Source organism: Saccopteryx bilineata, chromosome 1 (assembly GCF_036850765.1).
Source record: "Saccopteryx bilineata isolate mSacBil1 chromosome 1, mSacBil1_pri_phased_curated, whole genome shotgun sequence".
NCBI classification, from domain to species: domain Eukaryota; kingdom Metazoa; phylum Chordata; class Mammalia; order Chiroptera; family Emballonuridae; genus Saccopteryx; species Saccopteryx bilineata.
The window spans coordinates 228,681,138-228,702,423 of NC_089490.1; the positions used below are offsets into that span (position 1 = coordinate 228,681,138).

General features: G+C 47.1%; 1 protein-coding gene across 1 annotated transcript in view; it reads left to right on the forward strand.

Annotated features, from left to right (window-relative positions):
• Nucleotides 1–21,286, forward strand: part of SUSD4 (sushi domain containing 4) — a 98,093-nt gene that overhangs the window by 66,340 nt on the left and 10,467 nt on the right. Inside the window, exons 4-5 of the mRNA XM_066237598.1 lie at nt 1,935–2,108; nt 5,865–6,053. Coding sequence (XP_066093695.1) covers nt 1,935–2,108; nt 5,865–6,053 — 363 coding nt within the window. The remainder of the gene's footprint in view (nt 1–1,934; nt 2,109–5,864; nt 6,054–21,286) is intronic.

The following is a 21,286-nucleotide window of genomic DNA, read 5'->3' on the forward strand; positions in this document are numbered from 1 at the left end:
ATTTTCCAGTAAGAAGAAGGCAGTTTTTAACTCCAGTGTGGAGCATTCTGGGATTGATTTAGCAGAAATTCAGCCAGTCTAGTAGAAAAAGTATTGGTTGAATATAGAGAGTTAGAAAACAGCTTTCCATAGCCTGAAGCGCAAACATGAGAGGTAAAACTGAAACCAGGACACTGCTCTCCAGACTGGCTTGGCTGAAATCTATTGATATATTCAAAGGGCGGCCTGCTGCAGGGATTCCTCAGGGGAAGGCCTCGCCCCAAAGCCTGTTAATCAGGGTCTTGCAGGGCCATGGGTTTGAAGTTTCTTGGGCAGCGGTCCGTATGGCTCCCCTTAGCTTTTCTTCTGTGCCTGGTATATACAGAGGTCTGGAGGCTGGAGAGAATGTCAGAAAAAGAGGGTGACACAGTCCCTGCCCTCCGATTAATAGTGGCACGGAGGAATGAAATAAAAGCAGACCTGGTCTTGCCAACGTCAGACAGAATGGCCACCACCCTTTGACTGAGCTGTCAGGGTCCTCTTCTGCCAGGGAGGTCCCCTTCTGCCCCAACCTTTTCCATCACAGACATTCTGTTTTCTAGAGCCCCTTGCTGTCAGCTTCTTCCCCATTGCTCCCAGCAACCCAGCCCCATCCACATCAGAGCTCCTGGGACGTGCTCTTTTTGATGCCACCAGAGCCATTCACCAGCTGCCTGCTGCTTCTCTCCATCCCTTCCCGCTGCATCAGGACCCCCAGGGCTCAGCGCTTCTGAGCTGACAGCTCAACTCTGATAGGGACTCGAGGGTCAGGGTACCATTCCAACCATATGGTGAGTTCTATAGGCTTCGTGGAATGCCTGCGGAACCAACAGTCTTTTTGAGTGTTGAGAAATCTCTGGAGGAAGTTTCTTAGATTGTCAAAGTGCTGTCCTTGGATTTTGTCTTGTTTCAAAGAATTTAGAAAGAGCAGGCATGGACTCTAACTCATCTGTAAGTCAGGGTCTCTCTTCTCTCTGACTCTACAGGTAGAAATAAACAGCTCCAGCTTACCCGCACATAGACGTGGAAAATCAGAGATATTAAACAGATGTGCCAATAAGAGATGGAGAGAGACTTAGACAGGATTGATTGGGTAGTCTTTAGGGTGGGAGGGGGCAGAGGGAGCAAGAGCCTGACTTGGTAGCATAGGATGGAGAGGCCCGAATGGTCAACTGGATGTCGAGAGAGTCAGAAGTGGATGGTTATGATTGATTCATTTTATTTTATCTTCAGGTCATTTTGTTGCCTGGGCCTCTTGCTCCGCCATCGCCCTCCTCCCAACTCCTGGCCTTGCCTTTCCTCCCATCCATATGCATCCTGCTCTCCCTCTGTTTTTAGGCAGCAGTAGAAAGCTTGCTCTGAGCCTTAGTGAGACTGGTGATGGTGATGTGCTGCTCTCTTTATTGTCTTCTCCAGATCAGATGAGGTGGACGGAAATGCTCATAGCAGGTGCTACCTCGGCTCAGCCCCCTGCTGTTTATAAAGCACCTTTTCTCATCAGGCCCAGGTCCTCGCCCCATAGGCAATGACTGGGAGAGACCAGCCGGACAGGCTGCCCCATGCTGCATGCTGTCCACAAACGCGGCACAGTGTGGAATTGGGTGGATAGTTCAGGTGAATCCCCAACTCTGGTCTTACTTTGTGTATTTGCAGAATCGTCCATAAGCTCAAATGGACAGTGTGAAGGGTCACGGGCAGGAAACCAAGTTCCTTTCGTGACCAGATTCCCTCCCGCTTGGTCCCTTTTCCTGAGCCTCAGCTGCTTGTCATGGGGACCTGAGCCTACCAATAAATAAACAAATCCAATTGCTATGTAGGTCAAGACCAGGTCTGGAAACAAGAGCTTCCTTGTGAAGCCGTGAACCGCAGACCATTTTAAATTTCAAAAATAATGTGTCCTTTCTACACGATTGCAGATTGCCGTATCCCTCAAATCGAGGATGCTGAGATTCACAACAAGACCTATAGGCACGGAGACCAGCTGATCATCACCTGTCACGAAGGATACAAGATCAGTTACCCCGACGTGTACAACTTGGTTTCGTTATGCCGCAATGATGGAACCTGGGACAATCTGCCCATCTGTCAAGGTACAAGCCAGAGCTGTGTGGTTCACGGTGCTCTTCCTGCAGACTGTGCTGTAGGATGTGTGCACACTTCTCTATTAGACTGGGAGAAATGACGGAGGGGAGAAACAAAGTCACCACGCTGCCCACATTGTCCAGCTGTGTCTTCCTCTGAGCACCAAGTTCTGTTCTCGGGATTGTCACATTACTTCCTGTGTGGTTTCCTCCAGCTCCATATCCCCTGTTTTAAAGTATAAGTGGGAACAACCTTATCCTTTAGCACATTGGATGTCTCCTTTACTGCAAAACCCCAGGTAGGGTAAGAATTAGGAGACTCATAACTGGTCTGTGAACACGCTGATGAATTACTGCATGCTTAAAGGAAATAGCAAAACATTTATATTTATTTCAGTAACACTAAGAATACATTACAAACCAATCTTTCAGCGGCAATTTTCTCTTAATAATGGTCTCCCTTTTTATAATGCATGAGGAACAGAAAAATAATCAAATTCAAATTCCATCCAGACCACACGGTGAATATTTATTCTCGTCCATTTTTATTTTTTTTTTATTTTTAAATTAGCCTGGGCTGACAATACAGGGCCCTATTTGTGAAACTAAGTCCTCAAGTTCACATTAATTCTGATTTTATTTTGGACACGTGGCTTGGACCAGAGGACCTAGAAGCTGATGCATAATTCAAAATTCGGGGGAGAGGGAGAACAATTTCATTTGCACCCAAAGCTCTGGTGTGTGCGAGTGGAGACAGATGTTAACTTTGGGCTTGGAAATCATAACTGGCGGACTCTGGTATTACTTTGCATGCCCTATAGTTGGAAATAAATCATTTTCTTATGTGACAGCTTAAGAGTCATGGCCTCTTGAAAAAACAACAACAACAAAGGCTTCCAATGAGCACAGGGGCAGCCAGATCACCTTGCTCCTCCCTCTCTCCCCTAAAACTTCCTGTGGTGTTTAGCATGTTAGATATTATATTTTCCAATGAGACATGTGATTCATTTACATTTTCAGAGACAATCTGCAAAATTAGCAGCTTGCTCCTGGGTTGGGCTACTTATTCAAATGAACTTTATTAACCACTAATTCGTTCCAGTCCTGCGGACCTCTCTGAGTAATGGCAAAGAAAGTGACCTTCAACTCCAGGCACTTCTTGCTTTAATGTTGTCTACTTCTCCTTTTGTTCTCCTGCCTTTTCTATTTCCTTTTATGTCACTTAAATACAGTATCCTTCTTTAAGTGTCCTTTTTGCCCCAGTGATTTTATTTAAAAGTACCCTATGGTGGTATACATCCTGGGGTGTCATTTTCAGGAGTTCAGACAAGGCTTTCATTTGCTCTGCCTGGCCATTCTTGTCCTTCCCCCTCCATCACCCTTTACTCAAATCTCAGCCGGAATGTAGCTTTTAGAGTTCTTGCACAACAAAAGAGCTGTGTGGCCACCCTTGAGAAGCATGCTTCTTCAAACAACAGCATGACCCACAACCCACCTTCCTTCCTCCTCAGAGCCCTCAATCCCCACAAAGGAGGTGCCCCTGGTCTGTGCCCTGTTCTCCCCTCCACCCCCTGGACCTCACTGATGCTAATGCTACGGCTGCCTGAGGCTGCCCAACCGCCCCCCCCCCCCCCCCCCCCCCCCCCCCGCCACACCACCTGGGCACAGCCCGAGTAATGATGAGTCAGGTTGCCTTAGACAGCCTGACACCTCTCGAGCCCCCAGGGGGAATATAATTGGCCCTTAGAGTGACAATTTGTTCTGCAACTTATTTGCACCTATAGATCTAGGAGCTAAACCCTGAGGAGCCTTCTCTCTATTCTCTAGAAGTGCAAATAGAAATCATGTTGAACTATTGAGTGGAAGCCAGTTTTCTCCTGTTATATTTAGAACAGGCTGTCTCCAACCAAGAGTGAGCATATCTTTCCATCTCTGATTAACTGCCCGAGTTATAACCCCTTCCATTTCCTTTGGGGCGGGGAGGAGGGCTGTTCAGAGGCAGGGTCCTGATGCCTCCTGCTGGCTGCAGCTCAGTGTCAGTCTTTACTTAGGGAAGCTACTTCATCCAGGTGGGTAGCTTAGAACTACAGCATGCATTGGTCTAGGCCATTTTATATAGGAGCCTTGAACAGCCACAGATTTTGGTGTCCTCAGATTTTGGGGTCCTAGAACCAATCCCCCACGGATATTGAGGGACGACTGAAGTTTTTCAGGAGTCAAAAGTTGTACTCAGATTTTCACTACGTGTGGTTCAGTGCCCTTAACCCTGACGTTGTTCAAGGTAACTCCAAAAGGAGGAATGGGCACAGTCATTTGAGCCGACTTACTTGAACTATGCCTGTGACTCTCTACATTTACTTGTTCTAATATTAATTTTACTCAATTATTGATTGTTTTTTCCCTTTATTCCCAACCTCTCCCCTGCCCCCACATTTCACTTTTGTAAAGTTCAGAAAAAAAAATATCACGTAATGCCAGGAGGACTGCCTACAGGGACAGCTAAGAACCACGCATTTCAGACACAGCCCATCCTGTGCGTTGGCTAGTTCTGGGCAGTGGTCTGCTGGGCCATCAGAGCTCTGTGACACCATCACCCAGCAGTACAGGGTCAGCACTTGCACCCCAGGGTGAGCACCTCCCTAAATTCTGCCCTGATACTCGGACCCCCAGATACTGGGGTGCAGACCAAAGCAAACTGCTGCAACCAAACTCTTTCATGCTGAGCGTCCATCTCTAACAAAGCTCGCCCAGTAGAAGGGTTCAATCATCTGATATCATTTGTCCCTGGTGACTGGAAGGGAAACCAGGTATTTCCATGATCCATTATTTACTTCACACATAATTAGCTCTTCCCGGGAAGAGCACCAGCTCTGCGGGGTCATTATACCCTCCAGTGAAACTGCTGGAGCCGCCAGTAAGACATTGGTGATCACAGTGGGGGCTGCACAGGATGGGATTCCGTGCAGTAGGAACGATGCCCTGAGCTGCACAGGCTTCAAGACAAAAAAGGCAACTCCTGACTTCTTACGGAAGTAGGAACGTGGCATCAGGCCTCCCTCCCACTCAGAGAGCATGCAGATTTCCACCATGTTGGCTCCCCACAGCGGGGGGTTTCGGACCCAGCGGGGGTTCCACTCTGGTGCAGCTGAGGCACCACCACCTGGAAACCGTAGTGATGTGCATCCTGAGGCCCACACAGACCCCCTGAACTGGAAGCTCTGTGCTCTAACAGGCCCTCTCCCTGAGTCATTCTCAAGTTTGAGAACCACTGCACCCCAGGGGTCCTTACCTATTGCACATGAAACCTAACTAGATTTTCAAAAGCTTGAGCTCACCGTGTCACACCGGTGTCTGTCCCATATCCTGTACCACAACAGTGGGGTGACTTTTTCCTCTGTGTTACCTCAGTGGTTGTCAATCCTGATGGCACATTTGGATTATCTGGGGAGCTTTAGAAAAGATAGAGGTGACAAGGCTGTCCACTGACCCTGGGTACAGGGCATTTGGATCCTTGGCAACAGCCTCACTAACTGCTTCCCCACCCCTCTGACCCTCCAGTGCCATCTGCAACTATCCAGTCAAACTTCTGCCTTACAAATAGAATGGGTAAGCAGATGTGGAGTCTGAACGCCTAAGACCGATGTGTTCATTCTTTGGAGGCCACATGTGGAGTAGGGGAATCCGAGAGAGGTCCGGTGCTATGCTTATCTGTGCGGTGCACCAAGACGACTGAGACTTTTCTTTTTTCCATTTTACGTATCACAGGCTGCCTGAGACCACTGGCCTCTTCCAATGGCTACGTGAACATCTCTGAGTTCCAGACCTCCTTCCCAGTGGGAACGGTCATCTCCTATCACTGCTTTCCTGGCTTCAAACTCGAGGGGTCAGAATATCTCGAGTGCTTAAACAACCTTATCTGGTCGTCCAGCCCACCCCGGTGCCTTGCTCTGGAAGGTAACACATCTTATTCATTTGGCAGTTGAATCCTTGGATGATTAAAGTGGATGTTTCAATAGGTGGTGAAGAGCTGCGAGTTATGGTCAGCCATAACTTGCGTTCACTGAAGACACATTGCTTGCCTCTCTCTGGAGTGGTGGCAAGCCTGGTCGTGTGTCACGAAACCATACTTACAACCAAACATAAAATCCACTCCCTCTCCCTCCATCCTTAAAGTTAGGGAATAAAAGAGAAAAGTTTCAAGCATCAAAGGCTCACTGAGAAATATTGCAAAGTTAAATGAAATGTCTCCAGAAATTAATTTTCTCTGCACCCCGTGAAAACAGATTGTGTTACGGCATCGTTAATCTCCCCCCTCGTTTTAGCATTGTGTCAACGTTTCCTCCTGTTCCCATGCGTTTTATGGCTTCGTTGTGAGTACTTTTGCTACAAGCACACATGCAGGAGCCTCCCCAACTTTGTTAAGCATGTGTAATTTTAGAGTGTGCTTCAGTCATTATCACCAATCAGTGCTGTGACATTAGTGAGGGGGGCAGGCAGCCCCATGTCTGTGGGTATCGAGTCCCCAACAACTTCTGCCAGGCAAGCTGGATGTGCGGGCTCAGCCCTCACTTTAGTTCACGTTTTGAAATTGTGAGAGAAGAGAACAAACAGTCATGTGTTTCTTGGCTTCCATTGAATGCAGTGGGCGGGAGGGGCTCTTTATGGGGAAAGGTAAAAATGAAAGGAAACCCCCAGTCAGGAGGCCCTCCAAAGCCTTTGTGCAGCCTTTCTTGGGAAGCAAAGTAGGATACAATAGAATGTGGAAATGGACAAGTTCTTATAAAGCAGCATTTCCACGTGTACACCTCAGGGCAGAAGGTCAGATTAGGACAGCGGCCGGGAACCTATGGCTCGCGAGCCAGATGTGGCTCTTTTGATGGCTGCATCTGGCTTGCAGACAAATCTTTAATAAAAAAAATAATCACGTTAAAAATATTAAACATTCTCATGTATTACAATCCATTTCCTACCGCTCATGTTCATGGTTGTGGGTGGCTGGAGCCAATCACAGCTGTCCTCTGGGATAACACCAAATTCTTATTGGATAATGTGTAAGGTACATGGGTCATTGTATGGCTCTCACAGAATTACATTTTAAAATATGTGGCGTTTATGACTCTTTCAGCCAAAAAGGTTCCCAACCCCTGGATTAGGAGGTGTGCTGTGGAGGGGACAGCCAGAGAGATCAGAGAAGGCATGTCTTACATGCCAAAGCGGGACTTGGAGCGGGGTTGGCTGGAGCCATGGCATCATCTTGGAAAGGAGGGGAAGGGTGAGGGGAGGGGAGCCTGGTGCTCCAAGGGGTCATGATGCCCAGCCCAGGCCATTAGTTTGGCCACTCTCCGGGCTGATAAGTGGAGACCCTCCTTGCCCCCACTTCTTGCCCATCCCAGAAGCTCTAGGACAGTGGTTAGCAAACTCATTAGTCAGCAGAGCCAAATATCAACAGTACAACTATTGAAATTTCTTTTGAGAGCCAAATTTTTTAAATTTAACTATGTAGGTAGGTACATTGTTATTAACTTAATTAGGGCGTTCCTAAGCTGGCCAAAGAGCTGCATGTGGCTGACGAGCTGCGGTTTGCTGACCACTGCTCTAGGGGATAATGTCTGATAAAACACAGGATGCCAGTTGAATCTGAATTTCAGATGAACAACAAATAATTTTTTTTAATGTGAACATATTTAAAAATAGCATGGGACTTAGGTCAACAATTATTCTTTCTGTATCTGAAATTCAAATATAACCAAGGGTCCTATGTTTTTATTTATGAAATTTGGCAACCCTTAGGCCCAAGGGATAAGGGCAGACGGTCTGTTTCCACTGGAATAGCTTTTCTGCTGTCTGGACACCACTGGCCAGCTCGGGTGAGTGGGAGGCCACTGATGAAAGGGCCCTCTGGGTTCTGGAGGCTTCCCCCTGCTCAGGTAACCAGGAATCAAGATAAAGGGATCGTTCTTACCATTACCAGCATTCCCCCTGTTACAAACAAGATAGGTTCTTTGGGTTTGTCCTTAAGTCGAATTTGTATGTACGTTGGAACAGGTACATTTACCTGTTAAATGCAACTTTAGACAGATGTTTGTCTTCACATAGTATTTATTTTTACCTTTCTGAGCATATAAATGCTTAAACATTTTTCAAACCTACAGAACCGATCTTGTTCGTAACCTCGTGGACTGCCTGTATAGCCATTTGAAATGGCTTCTTTTAAATCTTTTCAAATTTGGTTTAAGTGCCTTTCCAGCAGCCGTGTTCCGATAAGCATCATTTGGGGGCTTCGAAAGCAGTTTTGATGGAGCCCACGAAAGGTGCTGTGAATAGGTACAAAACAAAATGGGACTTCCAGGGACAGCGGGCTAAGGTTGTGGACTGGGAGCTGTGACTGGCCTCTGACTGGAGCCGAGTCTCCAGGTTTAACAGGAGTCCTCTTCCTTCCGCCAGCCTGGGCTGTGGTTGAGGGAGGACATTGAGGACGCAGGTGACAGCTGCCTGTGACAGACGGTCACTTAACGCCTTTTTATCTCAGGGTGGTTTTTTTAAAATAATCTTTACTTTTTTTTTTTTCAATATACATCCCTTTAAACTATCTGCTGAATTCATTTGTGAGTCTTTTAAATGTTCCACTGGCTAAAGCCACTGGAGCCTTGATTCTAAACTGAGAGGCACAGAGTGGACTAAAGGGTTTTTTGTGTGTTTTGTTTTTGTCTTGGCTTGTATTGTTTTATCTCAAGGCTTGATAGACACTGGGTTAAATGTCCCTCTGAGTAGTAAGTTTTCTGTTAACCTTTGAGTGAGGATGTACATGAATGTTCGTACTACTCAAAGGGTTAAGCAACAGGTTAAAATAAGAGAGAAGGGTTCATGAAATTCTTATCCAGACCCACCTTGGTGCTGGTATTTGGTTAACTCATACTTAAATTGCAGGATGTCTTTTTAAAAGATAGTGTCTCGTTTACACAATGTTGTCATAGGGCATTCAGCATGGATGAGCTGTCCCGAGAGAATCGCACCCTTTAATATAGCACCCCTCAGTTTCCTGTGTCTCTCGGCACACAATTTGATTTTTTGTTTATTTGTTTGTTTGTTTTTTTGTAGGCATTAGTGACAATCATTGCACCGTGCTGTGGGATTAAGATGCTCTCAGGGGCTTTTCAATGTATTAGCTTTTTCCGACCCCTGACATGACTGGGACTGGGCAGCTGAGCTGTGGAAGCCTTTCTCCTTGAGCTTTGTATCCCTTTCTCTGTCCTGTCTCCCTGTGCACCCTTCCGTCCATCAGCTGTTGGTGTCCCTGTCACGGCAGCTTCCCATGCCCCAGCTTCTTTTCCAACTTGCTGCGAGCCAGGAGATGGGATCACAGGGTGAGCATGGAGACAACGTGGCACATGGATTAAGAGTGTAAACTGACATCAGACTGCTGGCTTCACATCCTGGGTCTCCTACTGAGTTGTTTTGACCTGGACCAAGCCACTGAGCTTCTAGCAGCCTCCATATCCTCAGCTATAAAGTGGGGGAGATGACCGTCCTTCCCTCGTGGGACTGCGAGGACCCGGTGGGATGACAGATATAATGCATTTTGTGAGGTATTTGGCATGTAGCAGGTGGCCAATCAAGTGTTAATCGTTATTCTTACTCTAAAATTATGTACAAACCACAGTAAATAAGTGGGCACCTGGGCATGACTGTGTGAATGAAGTACCCAGGCTTTTATGAACAGACATTGTGATACTATTTTTGCCGTTTAGATGCTATTTTGGTTACTTGCATACTTTGAGCTGAGTTTGTTTGAGATGAATCCCAGATAATGAGAGAAAATACGGAACAATGATAATTGCCCTTAATTTTGAGAGCTTGCTATGTGTCAAAATGTTTGACACAGAATCCATTGCCCTTGTGAAGGAGGTACTATTTTTAACCCCGTTTTACCGGTGAGCAAACCCTAACTTCTAAAGATTCAGCAGTTTGCCCAAAGTCACGCAGTTAGTAGGTGAGGGAGCCGGGACTCAAACTTGGGTCTTTATCACGTCAAAGCTTGTGCTCATAATCAACAAGATCCATTATCTAATTAACCTTTTGAGTAGTATGAACATTCATGTACATCCTCGTGCCTCCTGACCATCCAGAGTACAATTGTAACGAAAAATTTTATTTTAAAAATGTGTAAGGCAACATTAAAAAATAAAGGCAAATGTATGTTATTCTTGTTTCCACAATTGGTTATTAAACAAACATGATTTTAAGTTAATAAAACTGGAACTAGAACTAATTTCATTTTTTGAAAAAAACTCACTCCCAGGGGTCAGCAAGCATGAGAAAAACTCACTACCCAAAGGGTTAAGGGTTCTAAGTGCTTTATAATCCAACAGGGAAATGCTTTAATAGGTTGATAGCCATTTTTTAAAGAGTCAAAAAAATTTAAGAGACTTCTCATGCAGGAAGGGATTTGTCTAGTCTAGCTATTCTCCCTGTAGAAACCGCAACTTCAGGGGACCATGAGTCTAGAGGGAGACCCTGCTGCTCACTGGGTTGTAGCGAGCTCTCAGCTACCATTTATGTGCCCACAGGGTCCCACATTTAAGTGGGTCATGGATTATGCCTCCTTTCCCAGACCAGGAGACTGATACCTTGAAGGATGACCCGACTTGTCCAGACCCCCCAACCCTTGGTCCGTGGCTCCTTCTGCCACGTGGACCCTCCTCTCCTTAGTGAAACGAGGAGCTCTTTTCAAGGGCAGGCTTTGCTGCAACATTGAATGATAGCTGTCACACTCACATGTCAACAGGCTCATAATTGATGCCTGGCTTCACGAAGGACTTTCTAATGTGGAATAAAAAGCCCTGGCAGCCTCAGCAAAGGTGTGGGTCATGTATTATAAGGGCCTTGCTGTTGTAATGATATTATTTAGGGGCACGATCCTGGAGCATGAATGTTTTCCTGTCACTGTGTTGTGGGGGCAGAGCTCCCAAAATCAGAAAATCTTGAACACAGTGTTGGTTATATCATTTAAAAATAGATGAACGTACACGTTGGAACCCAGAAGGAGCTCCATGGGCTCCCACGTGCTGGTCTGTCTTCCTGTGCATCTGCTGCATCTGCGTGCTTTGCCTCATCTCTGTGTCTTAATGTTTCCCAATCTCTGTTTTTGAAGCTTTCTGTCTCATTTGCACATGCACACTCACACACTGACTCTAAAAAATCTTGTTTTGAAAAACAACCTTTAACAATAAAGGTGGGTATGTTCTCATTTGTAAGGGCCAAGAACTCAGTTTGCATTGACAGTGGTGCTTATTGAACACCTGCTAGGCACAGAACAGCAGCAAACTGGAGAGCTGCAAAGGAAGGAGAGGACGTAACTCTTTACTCCGAAGCGTTCATAGTCTCCTGGGGAGGAGAAGATGATAGGTCGCATTATCTGGAAACCAGCGCGTTCCAGAGGGCGTCTGTGTCTGCACCTTTGCCCAGGGGCACATGTGTGCTTCTGCATTTGGAAATGGTGAGATGAAAACTCTAGTTGGTGAAACCACAATTATATAATGAAAATTTCTATCCAGGGATTGACAGAGTTCTTGGTTCTTTTCCCCGGAGACGAGCCAGCAGCACGCTTTCTCTCCGCTTCAGCTTTGGGGAGAGAGAATGCGTCTAAACATCTCACTCATGCAGAAGAACCGTGCGTTGTGAAGCTCTGCAGAGCTTTTCAGCCCAGGCAGAATGCCGTGGCGTGTGTGAGGGAGGTTGGCCCGGGGTTTGAAAGATAGGGATATGGAAGGGCAGGAGGGGCAGAAAAATAAGTAAATGAACCAGCCTTGCAACTAACAGTCACAGGGAGGGCCGCGTCCATACATGGGGCAGTTTAAGAAGAGGCGCTAACTACCCCATGTTGCAAGGGATGCTGGCTACAGGCAGCGGCAGAAAAAGGGCTCTTTCTCTACATGAGGAAGAACCAGCCAAAAGCCTTAAGTGACTGGAACATTCTCTTCACATTCAGGTTTTCAGATAGCCCAGAAGTAACATAGGTGCTGGGTGTTTGGTAACAGGAATGCCTAGGGGCAGGTTAATGCCAGCTGGGGTCACGTCACTGCACCTTGGAGGCAGGAAGCAAGGAGCCAGGAGGACAGATGGCTCAAGACAAAACTTGGAATTAGAGTCCCACCCCCCACACTTAAAGATTCCTCTGTTTGCTCAGCTATTAAATTAGAGGACAAAATCCTTATATCAGAAGTCCTTTCAGTATGATCTCTAGAGGGAAAGACAGGCTCCAATCTAGAAAGGGCCAGCCAAGCATTACGTGGGAGTTTAAAAAGGAACCATGATCTCTTTTAAATAAATGCCTGTGAGATCCATTTAGTCCTTCAGTAAACACATTTGTATGTGCCTATAGGCCAACTGTTTTGCAAGGTGCAGAGAATACAGAGGCAGACACTTTACACACGTGTCCTATCCCTGGGCTCATATATTTAATGCGTTGTTCCTGAAATGTCACTCCTGTTCCAGGTGGAATTCCATTAGGGCTTCTGATGGTGAGAATGTGGTTCTATTCTCTGAGGCCACCCTCCCAAAGGGGTTCTAAAGAGGGTCTCTGTGATTTTGAAAGAGCGGAGGAGGGTAGTGTGGGTGAGTCCCCTTGCTGTGTTGGGTCTGGGTCATGATGTCTGGTGCTTATCTAGAAGGCAGCAGGGACACAGGCATTCTGGGAGTCAGGGACCATGGATCCAGGGTGCAGGGCTCTTTGTTGCATGGGTACGCTTCACTTCCTCTTCCCAAACGGAGAAATGAATCACTCCAGGAACCACAGGTACAGAACATTTCATTTGCAACGACTTAGGCAGTGGCTTCCAGGATGCTGACCTTTTCAAAAGGCTTGCTCAGCCTCTTGGCTGGCATTTCTCCCAGCAATAAACAAACCTGACCCCCTCAGAAGCTGAACATCAGCCATGCTTTGTTTTTAAACCTGACCCATCACCCAACTCAGAATGCCCAAAGCGATCTCTCCCCTTCCCATTCATTTTAGAACTCCTGCAGGCAGGAGATGGAAGTTTAATCAGTTTTAGATTCAATTACAGTAAATGCAGCTGTGTGATTTCCTAAGGACCTACCAGTGCCCAAGGGGTCCTTTCAGGCCTGTGTCCTTTATGTAAGAAAATAAATAACTGGAAAGCCCTGTGTGGCCAAATGTGAAAGGACTTGAAAGGTTCTAATCTGGGATCAAAACTCAAAGCCAGTTTGGACATGGAGGGCTCCCAGACCGCCTTTGCAGTGAGCTTTGTACCCAAGTCACAACCCAGTCAGGAACCAGAGACCACACCTGGATTTCTCCCTCCAGGAACCCTGCCTTCCTGCAGAACCACCTGGGGCATCAAAGTGAATCCTTTGCAGTGAACAGGAAAGACAGCTGAGAAACCAGGGCCTCACCAGTGGAAGACCGGCTGCCCTAGAGAGCAGCTGCAGCCCCTCAGGTGTAACTACAGCCCACCCTGTGCCCAAGTCGTTCCCATTCAAAGCACAAAACTGGAGTTCGGGTCTGTGCTGAAGAAGGTTACTGTAAATTATTGCCCATGATGAGGTCAAGTGTCATGTGTCAGTCCCCCAACCAGAGTGGGGACACCTCCCAGGCCAGCTGGTGCCCCTCTTCCTACCTTCTTGCCTGAGACCCTTTAATACGAAAGGGTCGAATTAGATTTCTTATTTAACTGGAAACTTCTGCATCGAAGTTTAAGTAGATCAAGGGAAATGACAAAACAGAGTCACATGGGTTTAAGGTGCTGATCTTGGATCACGGATCATAGAATCAGACTTTAGAAAGACTTAGGCATCACAGATTTCCCTTTCCCGCACCCTGCGCCTCTGCGCCCTGCTGCACAGCACCACACCCAGCACCTCCTTTGCAAAGATGAATTGTTGGTGCCAGGAATGAGTGGGCTTCTCCAAGGCCCCCCACCTGAGGGTGCCAGGTTCTCACAACCACACCCAGCCCTGGCACCATCCGGCCACCTGGCCATGGGAAGGGCCATGCCTCTCAATCTCCTCTCCCTCCCTCACCTACATTCTTGAGTAGGAAGAAGCAACATTCAGAAGCTCATGTTCCCAGGAGTCTCTTCGGGACAAAAAGCACCTGTTTCTTTCTGCAGTCCCCGCCTGGCACAGAGTGTATAAAATGGAGCTATTATAGCTAGAACTTCCTTTGATTCATTTGACAGTTTTGGAGGCCGTTGGGCAAATAAATTTGTAAAATTTGTATTTTTTGAGTTTGCTCACTTTTATTGTTAGAAAATGGCGCTGGGCAGCCACATGTGTGCTTGCCCTTAGAGCAGGGTAGTTGATTGCAAATTGCGGATTAACTTCCTGCTTGGGAGAGGCCATTGTTTTGCTGATGTTTGCTGGAGGAGAGGTTTTTGCACCAGAAAGTTTTGAAAAGGGAGAGAAGAAGGAGAGAGGCAGAGAGGAAGCCATGTTTGCAGAGTGAGAGAGGAGAGAATACAGAGTGCTGAAGAAGAAGTCATGTTGGCAGGGAAAGAGAAGGAGGGCAGATGGGGAACCACAGCTGAGGGGCTCTGCAAGCTCCACTGAGACTGGTGGGGCCTTTGATTCTAGGAGGAACCGGAGAAGATTCTCCTGGTTGTGGAACTGGAGAAGGTGTCAGGGATTTGGGAGCTCTGAATGAAAGGGAAGTGATTTTCCTGTATGTTTGCTCGTTGGCCTATGAGAGATTTTAATAAAGGAATGGCCCACCATTTTTTGGCTACACCGTTTCTTTACCATCTGCCTGAATCCAATGAAAATCTGCATGTGCCTGGCCACGACAGCCACAACTACTGGCCATACAGAGGCCTACTCAATGCCAGGCACTGTGGAGGTAACTTTCATCCACGATCTCTCATCCTCAAAGGTGTCACGGGCAATGAATGGTGCCCACTGGCAGATGAAGAAACGGAGGCTCAGAGAGCTTCCTTCTTTCCCAAGGTCACCTGCTCACAGGTGGCCCGCCTTGCACCTGCTGAGCCTACACTCGCTCCCCTGAGTGCCTGCTGGAAAGTACGGGCTAGGTTCCAGCCCAGCTCTGCTACCTGATGGCCAGGGAAGTCCATCTCCTCAGATGGGCAGGGGAGGAGCTGGCAGAGTTGGTCCCTGAAACTTCTTCCTGGCAACCACATCCTTGGACTCTACTCCTCACCGAACACACTGTCCCCAGAGCAGCTGCCCTGTCCTCGGGGTGGGGGTGATTGGAGAGTCTCCCCCTTGAAGCCTGCTAACAATGTCCCTGAGACATAGCTCATATAGTCACCCCTGGAGCCTTCTATCACCAGCAGGACAGTGGCAGGGAGTGGAAACAGGTGTTTGTTGAAGGTCATCTTGTTGTAAAGTACCGCACCCCAGATTCTGAAAGGCACTGTACCTTATTTCATCGAGTTCACGTAGAGACATCCAGTCCAGATAAATTTTGAAGAGTTTTATTAGAGGAGGAGATTTATTAAATATGCCGGCCTCATATGGGGCATCTGCAGGCCCAAATCGTGCAATGCAAAAAGTAGTTCAGGGGCTGTTTATATACCCTTGTTCACACGCCAGTGGGGGAGAGCAAGACATTATGGTACAAGCTGGCAACATTTGTTTAGGGGATACACAGAAACATTAAGACTCTCAAGGTAACACAATCAAAGATGTTTACAAATCTTTCAGGGTTCATCTTCCCTCACTAGCCTAGAGGTATTTTACCCTCAAGATTCCAGGAAGGGGGAGGAACTACAATCAATGCAAGGTGGTATGTAAATTCTGCCTCGCAAGGTGGTATGTAAATTCTGCCTCCTATTGAAAGAGAAGAAGTTTCTAGGTTAACCTTTATTTTAGATTTAAAACTGAATAACCCATTGTTCTTGCAAGCCAGAAACTTCTACATTCTTCTCCTCACCTCCCTAAAGGAGGGATGGGACAGGAAAGTCTGATAAGAAAGCCTGACCTTTCCTCCCAGAATATCAATATCAATTTTTAGCTTTTTGGTACTTTACAACAATCTGAGCACCAAGCACTTCACGTGTGATTTTCATTTAGCCTCCAGGTGACTCCAAGTGTTATTATTCCCTTGTCAACAATGAACAACAGACCCTGCAGCGTGGCCTCGACTGAGGTGCAGAGTCAAGAGCCAAAAGCATCCTGGCGTGCCTCTCTAGCTGCGCAGCACTGTCTTGCGTGAGAGAGGACATACCCTGCCTTCTAAAGAGTCTGCCCAGCTGCCCATGGCAACTTCTAAATGGTCCCTGTACCCTGGATTCTTATCACGTCAGAGGACACACTCTATGATTTGGCCCAAGCTGGACTGCATATAATGGTGGACTCTGGGAATTTTCCTTCCCTTCCTATCCCTTCCTTTCCCTTCCCTTCTCCCTTCCTTTCCCTTCTCCCTTCCCTTCTCCGTTCCCTTCCCTTCCCTTCTCCTTCCCTTCTCTTCTCTTCCCTTCTCCCTTCCCTTCCCTTCCCTTCTCCCTTCCTTTCTCCCTTCTCTTCCTTTCTCCCTTCTTCCTTCCCTTCTCCCTTCCCTTCTCCCTTCCCTTCTCTCTTCCCTTCCCTTCCCTTCATCCCTCCCTCCTTCCCAGGTCGGGCTCTGGTACCAACCAGAAAGGTACTGCGTGCTTGGGGCCATTGCTATGAGGAATTCAAATCCTGCTCACCTCACCTGAAATGATAATAGCAGTAGCCAACTGGTCACCCATACCCTCCCAGACCTCCCCCATGCAGAATGGACCAACTGGCCAGGGCTGTGGTCTCATTAGCCCCTCCCCAGGCTGCCAAGCTCCCTGTAGAATTGCCCTTGATCCTCTCAGCAGCCGGATCCAGTCTGAAACTAAATCAGCAGAAAATGAAAAGAGAAGCGAATGTCCCTGTTCTGTCCTCTCTGCCCAGGACAGCAGCGGGGCCTCTACTCGTGGGAAGGGATGGGGAGGGCTCTGCTTTTTCTGCCCAGCCAAGCCTACTCCTTTCTCTCTTCTCAGCCTAATGTAAGAGGCTTGGACCAGGTGAGGTGACCTTGGCCAGGTGGGTAGGGGCTCCAAGGCCCAGGGAGTTCCCCAGGAAGCCAAGCAGCCTATGTAGTTCGGTTCTGACTCCCACCCCCTGCGGCTCTGCTTCACATAGTGTGTTCCCACTTCAGGTTTATCTGCAGAAAGAGCCTGCCACTGTCAAGTAGAAAACTCATTCATCTTATTCCGCCTCCTTAGGAACTTGAGACTAGAGAAATGAAGTGATTTACTGGGTCACAACAAGCACCCCTATCTCCTCAGACTCCCAGCCCTCGAGTGAGTGAGTGGACCGCCAATTGAGAACCCTAACCAGGAACCCAGTCTCCATCAGTCAAGGTCTTACAGGGTTTTTAAAAAAAAAATTATTCTCAAAAATGAAAGAAGCTTCCATTCCCCTTGCAGAGAGATGTGTGTCCCCTGGGCCTGGGAATAAAGAAATTTTAGGTACTGCCCCTGCCACATGTCAGTGACATTACTTAGGGAAGCCCGTCCATAACAACACAGAGGTCATTGATTCTGTGGACTGCAGATGCGTTCTCGTTCTCCCGTCTAAGCACGTCGAATCAATGCCCAACACCCTCTGCTGCTTCGTTTCCTGTAAACATTTATTTCCGGCAAATTCCTCTATCCTGGCACTGTTTGTATTATAACCACCTTGCCTGTGACCCTAGCAGCGTTTTTTTTTTCTTTCATTAGAGGGAAATGCAAAACAGCAAGCCATCTTGTTAATGTATTGTTCACACGCAATAGTAAATTATCGTAATACCCTTCCTGTGCACTGTTGGTACGTCACTGCGGAGTGATTCCTGGGAAGTGACCGCCTACGTGCCGCACCCGCAGGTCTCAGGGATCCTGGGCTTTACTCTCTCTCTCTCGCTCTCACAATAAGTAATCGCCACTGTAGCTTCTTCCTCTTCACGGTCACACATCACTTTTGGACTCAAAAGTAGCCTGTGCCGTGGCATCAAGAAACGTCTTTTTTTTTTTTCCTATATTGAATCTAGAAACATGAAGCTTTCTGTACTAAGCAAACCAAGGGACCTTGTTCCTATTTTTCAAGTAGAACCAAGTTTTCCTGCTATTTCTTTCTAGGCTATTTTTCTCTTGGATCGTATGAGTCCCAGTCGGGTAGATAGCCCTGAACTCCCCCTCCCCCTCTCTCCGTGTCCCGGTCACTAGCCTTCGCCCCTTGGCAGGTGTCTCACTACTTCGCCTTCCTTTCAGCTGCATCTGGAAACGTGACCATCAACCCTCCAGCTCCCCTGGACCCCTGGAATGTTTTATTTTTTTTTACCTCGTTCACATGCAGAGATTTACGTTGACATTGAAGGAAGAAGAGAGGTGACTCTTCTCCCCACCAAAGGAAGGGAGCAAAGGTGGCAGAGTTCTGGAATGTTTTTTCCCATGACATTGAGAAATAAGAAGACCAAGGAAGACTCGAATAACCCCTCCCCTCACCACACGCTCACTCTCACAGATGGAGTCCCACCAGGCTCCAGCCCAGCTGCTCCCAAACCCCCCACCCCTGGGCTGTCACTGGGCAGGCAGCCTTTTGGGGGGGGCCTCCATTGGCCCAGGGGATACAGTAGATTGGAGCCCAAGTGCCACCACTCATGTCTTTATGAAATTGTCTCTTGGGAGCAAAGCGTGGGGATGGGTTGGCTCATTAGCGAATAAATCTAAAGATTGAAAACCCCCACGTGCTGTGGCTCTGGGGAAGCTCTTTGTAAGATTGTGCCAGACAGAATGTTGCAAGTTCTTTTGCAGAGAGCTGCTCGTCCGTGAGAATCCCACACACAAGCTTCTCCAGCGGTTCACCATTCTGAATGTATCTGAGCTCATACCCTCAGTGGCTGCAGAGAACTTTCTTCCATTGGGTGCGTGGTCCACCAACGGGGTTCGCACTTTGCCTTGTCGTCGTTGCCTCCTAGTGAGAAACTCACAGCCAGCAGAGGTCTTCATTGCATGAGATTTAAATGTCAGGTCACTGAAAGGTGCAGAGGAGCGAAGCGTCACAAGCTGGGACCAGTGTGGTTTGAGCCACTAGCTTGTACCAAGAGGGTGACTTTGTGATGCTCAGAGTATAGATGACCTATACAAATGGAAAAATCTCCACTTTCATCCTTAAACTCTAGAATATCTTCTCCATCCCTGCTCCAGGCAGAATTTATTTCCTCCTTTCGTCTCTGGGAATTTAGGGAACTTGTATTTCAGGGCAATAAAACTGCTTATAATCAGGTGCAACATAGGTTATAAATCCTTGAATCATTCACTCCCTGGGCCCTTTTTAGGGGAATTGCTTGAAAGTATTGGGCTGGGTGGTTTGGGGGTCATTCCAACCACCCCCACTTTCCTTCAAAAATGATTACCCAAATTCCCTGTCTTTGTTTTCAAGGTAATTAGATGTGTAGAGTGATAGGCAGGAAAAATGTTCACACCTTTTCACATCCCTCTTGGTTTCTCATGTGGTTCATTTTCTCTTTTTGTCCAAGAGGAGGGGTTTCTTTAGTTGTTGTTCCGGGTTTTGTTTTTGTAAAACAATGGTGCCAACTCTCAGTCACACCTGGATTTCTCTAGCGTTCATGTGTTTAGCAGAGACAGCGCTTTGACCGCTCATTGTTTCTTAGTAACCGCGGCTCCTGCAGAAAAGTCTGGGACCTGGGACCCATCCTGGCCAGTTTGTTCTTTGATGGATGAGAACCTAACGCATCTTCTAACCCGATCTCTTCCACTCCTGTGCAGGGATTTAATAAGTCTAGGCATTAAGGAGGTGGAAAAAAATAGCTGGAGGTATAAAAAAAGAAGCCAATTATATAGGAATTCAGATGTTAAAACTAGTCCTTACCTCAAGCAATCTCCAGCAAACAGCTGTGCCTACATCTATCTGTATTTTCATATCATAAATATCTTATTCGGAGGGAATTTTTTTTTAATGGGAGGAAAAGTAATTTGTAAAAAGCTGAGAAGCCAAGAATTCTGTAGACAACTATGACTAAGGTAGCTTATGAGAGGAGCCTTCCTCTACTGCTTGGCATGTTCAAAGAGATGGCTGCCCTTTGCATTAACTGTGGGTGACTGCTGTCCCCAAATCATAAAGCTCCCCAACCTGGTTCCTGCCAGCATAGCCCAAAGAGAAGAATGACTGACATCTCCCCAAGGATATTTCAGACTCAAGGCCTGGGGTCCAGGCTTCCTGTGTTACTGTATTCCACCCTGCCCACTGTATCGCATCTCATAAGGTAACCACTTTAGTGTACACGACTGTTTATTGTACCTCACTTTGAAGAAAGCACAGTGTCTAGTATCTTAGACAGATATCCTGTGTCCCTGATTTCTTCCCCTTTCCAAAAATTAAGACACCTGATTACCACCAAGAACTCCAACAGCAGGGGAGTTCTCTTTGATAAAAGGTACAAACATCAGTACACTTTGACACCATAGATGTCTCATCGTGTCCAGTCACTTTGCGGTAATAGAGGCTGTGCTGGACTCTTGGTGCTCAGGTCCCAGCAAAGAAGGAAGAGCAGCCTCATGAGAACCAGAAACACCTGTCAGCTTTTGATTTCAACATCAGCCTTCCCGCACTGAAAAAAAAATTTTAAAAACTGTCACCATTAATCACGGTTTGACATCTGTTCCCTCCTCCATGGCTTCATCCTGACTCCAAAACCAGACACACTTCAGATTTCTTAGGTGAAGCTATGTTTTCTTGGTGTGTTTTTTTGTTTGTTTGTTTATTTTTTGTTTTTGGAACTGAAGTTTCACAGTTGTCATCCGATGTATTCTACTTCTGCATATCTTCGGGGACACCCTAATGCGATAACTCAGAAATGGAAGGCAGATCTGAGCTCCTCCCTCAGGGTTTCTGGGTAATATTGATCTTAGATTGATCTGCCAGCACCCCTCTGAGCAAGTAAACACCACGCTCCCTCCAGCCTGGGAACAAGCAAAGCCCCAGCCTCGTCATCATTTGCTTCCTTGGTGGACACATTTATTGGCTTTCCTTGTTACAGGAAAACAGAAACAGACAGTGGAGTATGCTGTATAATGTTCATTGATTTTCCCTGAGCTAAGAGCAAAGTTTTCGCACGTAGCCTTGGAAACGGCTATGGCTCTGCGTGGAGGGTTTCGTCCAGCTGCCTGGAATCATTACTCAAACTCAGCTGGTGCCATGGC